This window comes from Centruroides vittatus, unplaced genomic scaffold (genome assembly GCF_030686945.1).
Source record: "Centruroides vittatus isolate TY-2023 unplaced genomic scaffold, ASM3068694v2 contig_971, whole genome shotgun sequence".
In the NCBI taxonomy this organism is placed as follows: Eukaryota; Metazoa; Arthropoda; class Arachnida; order Scorpiones; family Buthidae; genus Centruroides; species Centruroides vittatus.
In genome coordinates, this window is record NW_027122644.1 from 1661189 (window position 1) to 1675442 (window position 14254).

At 23.9% G+C, this 14254-nt stretch overlaps 1 protein-coding gene across 5 annotated transcripts in view; it reads left to right on the plus strand.

Annotated features, from left to right (window-relative positions):
• LOC136985570 (uncharacterized) overlaps positions 1-14254 on the plus strand; it is a 22027-nt gene continuing 7773 nt past the window's right edge. The window contains exons 1-9 of one of the 5 annotated variants that reach the window (XM_067282883.1): positions 1-46; positions 4086-4173; positions 4260-4397; positions 4491-4539; positions 4615-4787; positions 7748-7843; positions 11159-11234; positions 11316-11401; positions 12796-12889. In XM_067282883.1, coding sequence (XP_067138984.1) covers positions 4126-4173; positions 4260-4397; positions 4491-4539; positions 4615-4787; positions 7748-7843; positions 11159-11234; positions 11316-11401; positions 12796-12889 — 760 coding nt within the window. In that variant the 5' untranslated portion in view covers positions 1-46; positions 4086-4125. The other 4 variants (XM_067282884.1, XM_067282882.1, XM_067282885.1 and 1 more) reach the window with 4 other exon arrangements.

Consider the following 14254-nt stretch of genomic DNA (forward strand, 5'->3'; position numbering starts at 1 on the left):
CGTGTTGCTTAGCGACGGTTACTTGGTAACATCAGATAAAAGAAAGGTAAACAAAGGTGTGCTTAAAACCTATATTTTTTCTTAAATGTGTAACAGTAGGCTACTTGATGGTTAAATAGGTATTATGTTAGTAGTAAATTGAGGTTGGTGATTTGCTGATTAATTTAATATAAAATGCATGAATTTTAGTTATTTAAATACAAAGAAGAAAAATTGTCACGTTGTATTGAAATACATTATTTTTTTAATTTTTTATACACGTGTTCTCACTCTTAAGTAATTATTATAATTTTTTTTTATTTCTATGAATTGCAATTATATATATATATATATATTTAAGTATTATATATAGACTGAAATAGATTAATTTATTATATATATATGTATATAGTAATTATAAATTAATTTATTTCATATGTTATTATTTTATATATATATATATATATATAATAATATGACAATAATATTATATGAGCTTTACTTAAAAATATTTTAAAAATTTTGTTAAAAAATTACGTTTAAAATATATATATTTAAATAGACCATGAATAAATTAGTTATAAATATTGATAAAGTAATAAATGTATAAAGTATTGCAAAAAATATTTAAAATTAATGACTTGTCAAAATATAAAATTAGCTATGTTAAGGAAAGTAAAGAATTATATATTTGTATAATAATAATAATATTTATAGAATTATTTGTTAATATGTGTATCTTATCATGTTAATAGGATCAACATTGATTAGTATAGAATAATCAAATATTTATCTTGTAATGAGAAAATTAAATTGTCAAATCAAAAAAATATATATATTTGTAATATAAATGTCAGAAGTTTTAAAATTTATTGTGTGTTATAAAAAGTAAAATCAATTCAGTAAGACAAATAAAAATAGACGATAAAAAGTAATTTTTTGTTTTAAATAACTGTTTCAAATATAAATATACTTGTACATATTTGTTTTCTGCTTAAGACAGGATTTGAAATTTAATTAACATAATAATTAATAAATTAAATTTTATATGTCAAAAATATTTTAATTTCAAGGAATTTTGAAGTGTCTGATTAAATGCCATTGATTACACTTTTTTTTAAAATAAATAAATTTGTTTTATTGTTATTATTTTTTAATTTATTATTATTTAAATAATACTGTATTATTTAATTTTAATAATAATATATAGTATTTATTAAAGAAAACGATTTTTTTAAATATTTTCATTAGTTTCTAAGAGAAAAAGAAAAAAAAATTGCTTTAATTGACCAAACACTATTCCCTATAGTACTACTTTTGTTCTCAATTGTATTTAATATGTATTATGAAAACGAGTCAAGTTAACAAATCAAAGTGTCTACTGTAATTGATATGTGGTAATAAGAAAAAATATTGTAATTTTTTAAAATATTATTTTATTAATTTATTAATTAAAGGGTCCTCTTTTAATTAATAAATTAAATACAGTTTAACTTTAATTAAACAAACTTTTAAAATATATTTTTTTAAAATATTTTAAAAGTTTGTTTTAATTTGTAATTGTCCAATAAGCCAAAAAAATTGTAAAGTTGTTTTTGTTATTTAAAAGTTTTTTTTGTTTAAATATTTTGAAATTTTTAAATTTAAATTCATTTTTTATAAAAAAAAATTAGATTTTTATGAATTTAAATTATTTGCTGATATATGATCTTAGTTATTATTATCTTATTACTCAAAACTACATTTTAGTTTTGAATAATAATAGTATTATAATATATATTTCATTTATTCTTTAAAATATTGAAATGTATAGAAGAAGCTTCGGATAAGTTTCAAATAGTTGGTTTAATTTCACTAATTTTACTTGTAAAATATAACAAAGTATAATTGGATGATATTTTTACATTTTTAATAATTATAAAATAATGTGTAAATAATTTCTTCTTTAAGTACAAGTGAATGATCTCAAGAAATAATTATTTTTCAACATATTATTGAAATCAAAAATGCTCTTTTTGGCTTTGTTTTAGCTTAATATTATTTATTATTTTTTATACTATTTTACATGGAAAAGTTGTTTTTAATTATGATTATAAATAAATATGATAAAATATGAGATGAATTTTACATATTCATAATTATTTATATAATTATTGGGCTGAAATTTGAAAAAAATTGTAGACATAAATTCCAACTGTCTGTTCTTCTTTAATATTGAGAACAGAGTTAGATGGATGAAATTTGAAACCAGATATGGAAATCTTAGGGGCAGGAAGCTCCTATTAACTATATATGATTATTTCAATTCAAAAATTTTCCCCTGAAAGGAGTTAGATGACTAGTACCACTCTATTGTTAACAGGAAAAGTATGATGTACAGGGGCAAGTCACTACTAATTTGAGGTGAAGAGCATATTTTGAATTAAATAAATTAAAAATATGATTAAAAATTGCAGCCTGGCATTTTGACGATGTCATAATAAAATATTACTTGTTGTTATATGATCATCATTATTATAATTATATAAATATTCATAATTATTTAAATAATTATAAATATGTATGATGTAATTATGAATAATTAAATATGAAAGCATAGAAAACTTAATTTGACTTTTATTTTTAGTTATTATTTTTATATATTGGAGTGCATTTTGGTATGAAAGAATCTATCAATTAAGTTAAATATGTTTAAGTTAGCATTGCTTTTCAGGGAAAAAGTTTATCTTTCTAACAAAGAGAACTAAAGTCTTTTTATATGCAATATATAGTTGAATAATTCTATGAATAAAATTATGGCAAGCAAAACCTACATAATTGCTATGATATCTATATATAACAGTCATCATGTGTATGCTTAATGTAGCAAAATTGAGGCATTTAAACAAATCAAATGATTGTTATAATGCCAATTCAATCATTATGCCACTTATATCAATCATTTATGTCAATCATTTGATTAGTTGTAATAATGAACTTCATATGATACAAAACTTTATAAAAGAAGCATTTTTCATTAAGAAATTTAAACTATCAATATATAATTTTATAAACTAAAATTTTTTAATCATTTGAATCGAATATTCACTCAAAGTCTATGAATTTTTAATTTGCAACACCTTTAATATTTTAATTTTTAAAATACATTTGATAATAATAAGTTGAAATTTTAAAAAATATCAGTTTGTTATAAATTATTCTAAGCTGATTTAATAGATAATTTAAGAATATTTATTTATTATTGAAGAAAATAAAATTTTCCATTAAGTAGGTACTTGAACTATTCTGATTTGGAAATTCTGTAATTCAGTTAATTTGGGTAATTTGAAAAAGAACTAAAATATTCGATTAGTAAATTTTCTTAGCTTGTTAATATTCTGTAGGCAAATGAATATTGTACATCATGCTATTTAGTTGATCTGATATGTATCAGTCAACTAATCAGACTGTTGACTTTTATTGCATGTAATTTATTTTTAGTATGATATCGGAGACTTTGTTTGCATAATTGACTTTACATTCTAGCAATCAAATTTGGGTCAAGGATATAGCTATTCATATAAGACAGGGGTACTTATTCTTCACTTTGAAACTATATTTCAAATTTTAATAGTTTTAGTTATATTCTGATTGTTAAATATAATTATAAAAGAAATTCAATTTACTTGTAGTAGGTCTTTTAGTATTTAATATTGTAAGACATTTTTATTGAAAATATTATTGAAATTTGATAAAAAGAAAAATTCTTTATTATACTGTTTAAGAATAACTATTCATCAGAATCAATAGATTATTTGGCTCTTTTCCATAAAATAATTTATGATCCTCTTCCTCAATATGAAATTTCTACTCTCAAAAAATTTTTATTTATAATTTTGATTAAGATTTTTTTATAAATTATTACTACTTTTGTTCATTAATATAGTATGATAATTATTTTTCAGCTATATTTTTAATGTTTTGAAAGTGTAAAATTAGAAAACAGTAAATTAATTAGATTTTTATGTAATTTTTTTTTATGTAAAGTCACACATTTAAATGATTTTATTAATTAAATAGCTCTATTTGTTTCAGTTTTTATTAATATATTTTTATGTATTTTTCAGGCACTGCCAATAATTATCAAAATTCTCATAAATTAAAATTATGCCTAATAAATCATTAAAATGTGAAACATGCATTAAAGTTAATGTGGTAAGATTATTATCAGACTTTTATAAAATTATAGTAATATAATTAATAATAAAATTATATATATAATTTTTAATATTTTTTTCTAGATATCCTGCCCCGGTGTTTGGTTACAATGTAGAAATGATATTTTCTTAAAAATTTTTATGTTTGGTAAATGTGAATACACTCGTCTAATAATTGCAGTTTTTCCTCTTCTTATATTTGAAAAGTTTCATTTTGAGAAGGTAAACATTTTAATTTATAAAAAAATAAATAAATTTATTTTATAAAATTAAAATACTTTTAGAGCACAATTTTTATTTGTTTTTAAATTTAAGTCTTTTCCAGAATGTTGTGATCCTGCAGATTTAGCTATAGCTCTGCAAGGTGAGTTAAAATAAAATCAGATATTTTATATCAATATAATACTTAAATAAAATAAACATTTTTTTGAATTAATAGATGAACCAGTCTTCCTTGAATTGGTACAAGTTTCACATTATAGGAGAAAAGGAACTATTTTAGCAACATATGAAGGTACTGCCAGAGAGTTTCTCTTCCCTTTACCTATCATTAGGCCAACATATACAGAAAGTGAAAGGGAACTGTTATTCACTGCATCATCAAATTTTAGTGTAAGTTTATAATGTTTAAATTTAAAATACATAAAATAAACAATAACTGTTTATTTTATGTATTTCATTAATCAGATTTTTATAGTAAAATATTTATTAAATTAAAGTTTAAGTACATCTAAATATGTTATTAAACAAACAGGATTTAACACATTATATGATGCAAATATTTTTCATTTGAATCATAAAATGAAGAATTATTTCACCACTGAAGTATGATTAGTAAACATTATTCTTTTAAGATGCCCACTTGGTATTTCAAAATTTGGAAAAATGTTCTGTTTTTCTTTTTATAATTAGTTTTGTTACAATTTGCAACTTGATGTTAGTTGTTATTAATATTATTTTAGACATGAAATTTTCATAAATATTAAATTAAATATTAATGAAATGCCATTATTAATCACTCTATACTGTAAAAACCATTTTATTGAAGAATTTGTTTCTTTTCATTTTTCTGATTTTTTTTTTTTTTTGACTTTTTAGTTAGAAATAGAATCCTTAGAAACAAAGTCACAAACCTGTGTTGATGTTGACATAATCTATATAAATAAAAATGTAAATGTTTGTTTGTTCCTAATCTCAAATCTCCGAAAGTTCTTCACCGATTGATTTGAAATTTTGAACGTTGCATTCGAATACGTGTGTGTTTTTATATAATATAGATGCCGAAATTCCCCCCGCGAGGGAGAGGGATGGGATTAAGGCTTACCATGAAGAACTCGGCTTCTATTACACTATTTTAGTTATGGTTTTTTCCATTTTTGATTGTGTTTTAATAGGGTATGTCAAGAGAATGTACACTAAGAGAGGATTTTTCAAAATTCTCCTTCTGCAGGGGAAGTGTTATACACTTATAATAGATACATTTTGAGCCACAGCAACGCGTGACCGGGTCTGCTAGTGAAAAATAAATAGCTGGAGCAAAACTTTGTTAAACAAATGATACAAATATTTAAACTATTTAATGTATTTAAAAAAATAAAAATGAATAACATTATTTCTTATTTTATTTATTTTATAATTTAATGTAAAAGTGAATATATTTGCTAAAATGTTAATCTAACACACAAATGAAAATTCCTTTCTCATAAATAAAAATTGATTATAATTAATCTTATTTTTTAAATTTATTTTATTTTGGTTTTCACTCTTTTTACTAAACATACAATCAGTTTTAGTTAAAAATTTACATATATCACAAATTTGCAACTAAAAATGATTATATTGATAGTTATAAGTTTGTTTTCACATCTATATACATATTTAAAATACATGAAAACCAATTTCTTTCAAATTTAAAATGAATATAATTACAATCACAATTAATTCAAACATTTTTTATTGTTCTGGAAGGTTTTAGATTAAAAAATAATAGAAAATAAATTCCAAGCATTACTAACAAGAAACAGTGTGCTCTTTTTGATAATGAAAATATGATAAATTTACATTTTAAAAAGAACAGATTAAATAGCTACAAGTTTCCAAAATTATCTAAAGTAATTTAATAATATAAGTATATTGAATGTAGAATTTTTATATTATTTTAATAAGAGATGATTACTATAAATTGTAAAATAATCAAAATTTAATACATTTTTTTCTAATTATACTACTATGAATTGACTACAACAATTTATGCTTGCAATACTCTGGAATAAATAAATTTATTTTTTGGGAGTACTTGAATGATAAGACCTTCATATCCAATTGGAAGTTGCAATATAAATTTTTGCAATATAACATTTCCTATTTACAATAATAGAGTAATAATCTTATTAGAAATCATTAATTAGCATTATATAGTACATACAAACTGGACATATACTGTTATAGAATATTAGAATTCATTAATTAATATGAATTCTATACATATATATGTATATATATATACGAGGCGTGTTTTTAAAGTAAGTACCGTTTTGAAATATAAAAAAAACAAGCAAACATTTTTAACAAAATTTTTATTTATGTGAAAGCCCATATTTTACACTACTTTTCTACATAATTCCCATTAATATTGAGACACTTATTGTATCGTGGGACCAGCTTTTGTATTCCATTCTCAAAGAATGTTGCTGCCTGATGAGACAACCACTGCAGAACGGTCGTTTTGACTTTGTTGTGATTGTTATGGCGCTGCCCTGCCAGATGCTTCTTCAAATGCAGAAACAAATGATAGTCACTCGGTGCTAGATCGAGACTGTATAGAGGGTGGTCTAATTGTTCCCAGCCAAATGATGTGATTAGGTCTTGAGTTTGATTTGCTGTATGTGGACGAGCATTATTGTGGAGCAAAATGACACCCTTGCTCAGTAAGCCCCACCTTTTGTTTTGTACTGCACGGCGCAGTTTTTTAAAGTCTCACACGTCTGTTCTCTTTCACTCTACAGTCCACTTTTTTAATCAAATCATCGATAATGACTGAAAGTCACCCACTTCATTCCTCCTCGTGAATGTTTATGCGGCCATTACTAAAGGCCCTAACCCATTTTCGTGCCATTCCATCACTCAACGCTTTCACCATAAACTTTACTGATTTGGCGATGAATTTCAGCCGCTTTCGAGCCTTTAGCACTGAGAAAACGAATAACGGCACGCACTTTGCAGTCGGCGGGATTCTCAATGAGCAGCGGCATTTCAGTAACACACAAACAACAGTAAACACAGTCGACTGGCTCCGTAATGGCGTTTGTGGCTTCCCAACAGATGTAGGTACACAGCGCGCATGCATTAAGTGCCAACTGCAGCGCTCCAGCGGCGTTATATTAAAACGGTACTTACTTTAAAAACACGCCTCGTATATACACTGTATATATTTTTGAAAATATTGCAAAAAGTACTAATCCAAAGTGAAGATTGTATTTGTTTTTATTAAGTATATTATATATTAAATAATGTTAAAGCATGAAATTGTTAAGTTGTAGCAAACTAAATATATCTTGTAATATAATTTTCAGGGGATAATTGCACCAAAATTGGAATTTTCAACAACAACAATAATCAAAGAATATCAAAATCCAGCAGAAGTAAGAAGAAAATATCATTATTTAGAAGTAAGAAATGAAATTATATATGTGTTTTATCATATTTAAGAATATTATTAATTTATGAAAAAATTTATATAAACATCAGTGATATTAGCAATGTTATTCTTTGTGTGCTATTTCAAGTTGATAATAAAAATATCCAAATGTATTCTTTATTGAAATTTTATTTTTCTTATAGATAACATTTCATAAATTAAATAATTTGTTGGATCATATAATTAGTAACAAAGGTTTTCTGATTAATCCCAGTTCTCTAGCCCAACTGTAATCCATTGGGACTGTTGGAGGGGGTACTTCTGGTTGAGGAATAATAACTCCTTTGGTTACTAAATCATCATAAACTTTCTTAATTGTTTCACCTAGAGCATCAAATGTTGCTGGAACAAAAGAACCTACTTTGGCTAATGCCTTGTTCTTTGCTACTTCAATGCAGTAGAAAGTGCTAAATTGCTACTATGTTAAATCAAGCTGTAGGCTAGTGTTGCCACCTTTTCAAAATTGCTGACCCGGATAGGGTCAGAAATTTATAAAAATTGGCAACACTGTCTCGAATAGGTCGTAACCATTTTTGAAATTTGTTTTGTGTCAGTCAATCTTTATTAAATTTACAAGTTTGCTTCCTCTTTTTTAGGACTTTCAATTTCTTGATTTATCATATTAAATAATTAAATAATTAAAATAGAAATTATAAACTTGTAAACTGAAACTGTCACATTCACTTTACAATAGATTTGTTCTAACACAACCCCCTAACTGGTTTGAATTTGAAACTGTACGAGGCATGCACAATGTCATTTTACAGCCAAGAACTGAACAATGAGCATGCCAGTTTTAAACCAGTTAGGGACTTGTGTTGGAACAAACCTAATATTTGCCAGAGATATTTGCAAGTTAGAATTTTAAAAAGTACATTTTCTGTCACTCAGCCTAAGGATAAGATGGAGATAACTTTGGGTGGGGGTGTGAAGTTAGTCTTTAACTGTTAAAATAAAGTACTTGCAAATATTTTTATAAATTTAATTTGTTTTATCACAATTTCATAATTTCTATGAAAACTGAACAAATTAATAATTAATCCAGACCACAAATTTAAAAACCGGTTGTCCAGGTGAAAACCGGCCTGGTGTCAACACTATTGTAAGCACATATCAGAAAATATATGCATTTGAGGAAAGTAATATTTCTACTTTGGTTATAGAAAGTACAAATATTTAAATAAAACAGGTAGTTTTATTAGTTTTAGTTATGTTAAAATAATTTATTGAAATTAAAATAATTTAATTATAATGTTAGTTTAAAGTGACCAGATATATTAGGTTGAAATGCGGGATGCTTCTGTGTTGTGGGAGCTAAAAATGGGGTGGACCTTGGACATACATATATATAATAATAATAACTAATTCATTAATAAATAATTTAATAGAAAAATATATAAATACATAAAGATAAATAAACTTAAAAATAACTCTTTATAGAAAAAAAAATTGTTTTTTTTCACAACTTGATGGCGCTGTTTGTATATCTGTCATAGTATGCCTAGAACAGCCACTAGAGGCACCCCTAGATATTTTAAATTAATAATAAATTCAGTATATTATTATTGCAATAGGAATTTATTATTGAATTATTGATATGAATTTATTATTTATAGCACAGAATGACACCGTTGCTGCTAGAACGCCCACTAGGGGATGTCCCGGGCTACTAGTAGTAAAAGAAAATGACAACTTTGTGCTCTTGACAACTTGCGAATATGTTGAAAATGTTACATGACCAAATGCGGGACACTTTCCGGGACGGTGTTCAATGCGGGACTAACAACCCAAATCCGAGACAGTCCCGCACAATCCGGGACATCTGGTCACCTTATGTTAGTTACATTAATTACAATCAGTTGATCTGCCAAATTATCTTCAGCAGATCAACTGGTTGTGACTAATTAAAATTCAAGTTATAGAGTTGTTGTTTATAGATATTTAGGGCTATATTATTATTATATTATTATTTTTATATTAGTTATATTATTATTTAGTTTTATTTAGTTATATTTAGTTATATTATAGTTTTATTTAGTTATATTATATTATTATTTTTATATTAGTTATATTATTATATATTAGTTATATTATTATTGGGATGCAATTTTAAAAAAATTGCAGACTGATAAATTCCTATCATCATTCGTTCATCTATCTTTCCTTAATGTTGAGAACGGAGTTAGATAGATGAAAGACAAGACCAGATATGGAAACCATAGGGCAGGACGCTCCGATTAACTATATATATACTTACAATGCAAACCAGTCCTGTTATTTCAATTCAAAACTTTTCTTCTGAAAAGGTGTTAGATAGATGACCGGCATGACTATTGTTAAAGGAAAAGTATGACATACAGAACCAAGCCACTACTAATAATTGAGGTGGAAAGCATATATTTTAAATTAAATAAATTAAAAATATGATTAGAAATTGCAGCCTGGCATTATAACAATGCCACAATAAATAATTACTCATTAGTAGTATTTTCTGCAAATGCATACTATTGTGGTTAATTCATATTTTAAAAATTTATATTCCTTTTGTAGATTATGAATTATATATAACTGAGAATCCATTTTGTCATCAATTGCAGAATAATTGAAATTTATTTAAAATAAAGCATATAGAGTATTAGAAGGATGCCAATACATACATACTCATTCATGTTTAATATGAGATATGAAATGTTTGATTCATTCAATTGAGAAAAAAAATCATTCAAAATTTACTGTACATAAAATTTAATTTGTGGATACATGAAAAAATATTAAACATCTTATGTTTAATATTCCTCCTAAATAATAATATTTTTCCTAAATTTTATCATTATCAAGCACATTTCAATTATATACAGATTATTTTTAATAACCGTAATAATTCAAGTTAAATACAAGGATATTTATTTTGAATTTTAAAATTATGTAATTAATGACAACACAAAAAAATCCAGCAATCGAACATAAATTTATGTTCGATTGCTGGATTTTTACTTTCTCAGCTGTTATATTTAACAGAGGCTAAGTATGGTGTTCAGCAAAAAATAACCTCCCTCCAAGATTTTTGTTGTTGTCATTAATTACAGGTTATCCAGTTATATAATGATTTTATTTTAAACTCATGATTAAAAAACTACTCAATTAAATTTTATGGTGATCTTTTCCTATATAAGTGATATGAAATTTATTGGATTTAATCAGAATAAATAATTTAGATTCATGTATTATGCATTTTAAAGAAATGACCAATATAATTCTTTATTTCTTTTTTATTAAAAAAAATTAGTATAAAAGTGGAAGTGAAAGAAACATACCAAGTTTATGTTATGATATAACTGAAAGTCCTGAATATGTTGCATGGGGTAATTTTTTTATAACATTAATTTTTATTTATTTATATAATAATTGATAAAATAATTGCATTTTTTTCTTTTCTTTAATAGAAGTAGATCATCCATGTACAATATGTAATTTATATAAGAAATATTTTAAAAGAGATTATGTTGGTCATCATCATCCTCCTTTCTCTGTAAGTATTATTAAGATATAGTTTAATATTAATAATAATTTATTAAAAATGGGTTTCTAAATAGCATTGCTTAACTTTACTTTGAAATAATTATATTTCTAAATACTTTAATTCCAAAAAAAAAGTAGTTGTTATTGAAATTTTTAGAAAATTTTATACACTGCTCTGAATTAATAAAAATGTAATTTGGAAACATAAACTCTGTTATTTTTTGTAAATCTGTAATACAAAACGTTAAATTACACAAAAACAATAGCATTTAAAAATCCTGTATACTAATATTTATGTAAAAACAAACTATATAAACTTAATTTAGTATGTGTTTATTCATCTGTCATTTTATTTTTATACATTTAATATATTTTTGAAAGTAAATTAGCTTTTAATTAATTGATGTTAAACTATTGAAATTAAAAATTATTATTGGAATTTAATGAAGAGAAGAAATAAAAAAAAACTTTTAAAGATAAAAGTATCATTCAGTAAGATCTGATAACATTGCTTAAAATTTTTACGATTACAAGAAAAATGTTAGCATGAATATTTAATAAAAATAAATAAAAATCAATTGAAAGCCATATATATTATTTCAGTAACATAAAATAAAATGATTACATTTTAGTACCATTAAAAAAAAGATCAAGTAAGAATAGCATAAAAGTCATTGAATAAATCAATTACACTGTTATCCAGTCTAATTGACTTTAGACTTTAGGTTTGTTCTAACACAACCCCCTAACTGGTTTGAATTTGAAACTGTACGAGGCATGCACAATGTCATTTTATAGCCAAGAACTTGACCATTGACTTTAGACTTTAGACAATAGGCTTGTTCTAACACAACCCCTAACTGGTTTGAATTTGAATTTGCTATTCTTAGTTCTTTATATAGGTCTGAATTGAATAAATATTTAGATAATTATTCTTACTAAAAATAAGATTATATTTATGAATATGTGGAAAAATAGAATAAACAACGTGGTTAAAATTATTAAATATGAAGAGAAGTATTAGTTTATAATTTAGAATATAAAAGGAATATGAAAGAATATGCTCACTTAAATGCAATGTCATTCATTTAAATTTTATTGAATAAACTAATTTTCATTTTTATTTTTCTAATGAAAAGTTCATTTTAATATAATATGTTGATTTTTTAAATTAATTTTATACCACTTCATATTATCTGGAAAGTTATAAATAATTAGTGAATTGTGTATGATAATAAATTAATCTGACTGGAAAATTTACAAAAACATTTTTATTCTATGAAATCATTAACAATGAGTAAATTAGCTTTTTGCTTAATTTATTAATAAAATTTTGAAATTTTTATATAATTTATAATATTAATTCATAAAATATTTTTTAATTAATTTCTTATCAACTTTTAGACATACTCAGACTCTTACAATCTTAGTAGTAGTAATCCTAACATTGCCAAAACTAGAGAAGAAATTAGAACCTCTGATGATAGTCAGTCATCAGGTAATATTTATGTTGCTATTAAAAATTACTTTTAATGATGAAAAAATTGATATTTTTCAGTCATTTTTATGTAATAAATTGTTTCATGTATAAATTAAATTTTGGCATTTAAATCATTTAATTTGATGGCCTGATGGCTAAGCAAGTAAGGTATCAGATACCCTGGAGAACCCAAGATTGAATTCAGGTAAGCAACCCCAGGAATTTTTCATGGATGGTATGTCAGGTGCCATTATTCACCGCTTGGTTACACCTATTGTGGATCTGGCCAAACTCATGATGAGTATGGAAAAAAGATCCTAGTGCTTACAGGGCAGAAAGAGCAAAAAATAATAATAATCATTGAATTCAACTTAATAATAATACATTTACTATTTCATTTTAAAGAAAATTTTTTATATTTTATGTAGAAAACTACCTCAAACTTTTCTTCTATATTTTTAAAAGTATTTATAAAATATCAGAAAAAATAAAACAATTTTAATTTTATCTTGAATTCATTTTTCTTTTTAAATTTCAAATAGGCCTGAAATAGGACTTATAAATAAATTCAAGATTATATTTTAAAACAAAACATAAATATTAATGATGTAAGATATAAGATCCTATTTTAAATTTATAACGTAAACTTTAAATGTAAGTGTTCAAGTCATCAATCAAAATGTGAATAATGCTATAGATTTAGAATAATTGAAACGACTTTGATGGCCACCTTTTAGAATTGCTAATAATTTTGCAACATGAACATTTTCATTTTAATTCAAGTTTCATATAAAATATTTTAAGTGATGAAATTCAATATTTAAACTTTACTTGCATGAGAAAAATATTACAATATTTTATAAGTACTCTAATATAAATTAAATATTTATTAAAATCTTAACTATTTAATGTCTTAAGATTTTTATATTAATATAATCTTTATTATGCTTTTATATTTGTTGTATAATTTCTATAATATCTATTATTTTTTAAAAATTTTTCACCAAATTAAAAAATTAAGAATTATACTTTTCATCAATTCTTAAAAATATGAATTCTTAGAATAGTTTTAAGATAATTCTTAATAAGTTTTGGCATTTAACAACTTTATTTATTTAGATTAAAGTTTTATTAATCAATAACAATGATTATTTGCCATCGTACCATGCCATCTTGTAGGAAATTTGTTACCTGTTTTATATATATATATATATATATAAATTTACATGTTTGTATACTTAAAATGAATACATAAGCACAAGTCACTCTTCACACAAATTTTATCATCATCATCATCATCATCATACACCATTCATGAATTTAGGCCATGTTGATCCATTTCAGTCTCAACTAGACAGGGTCTAGGAGTCATTTTAGCAGGCC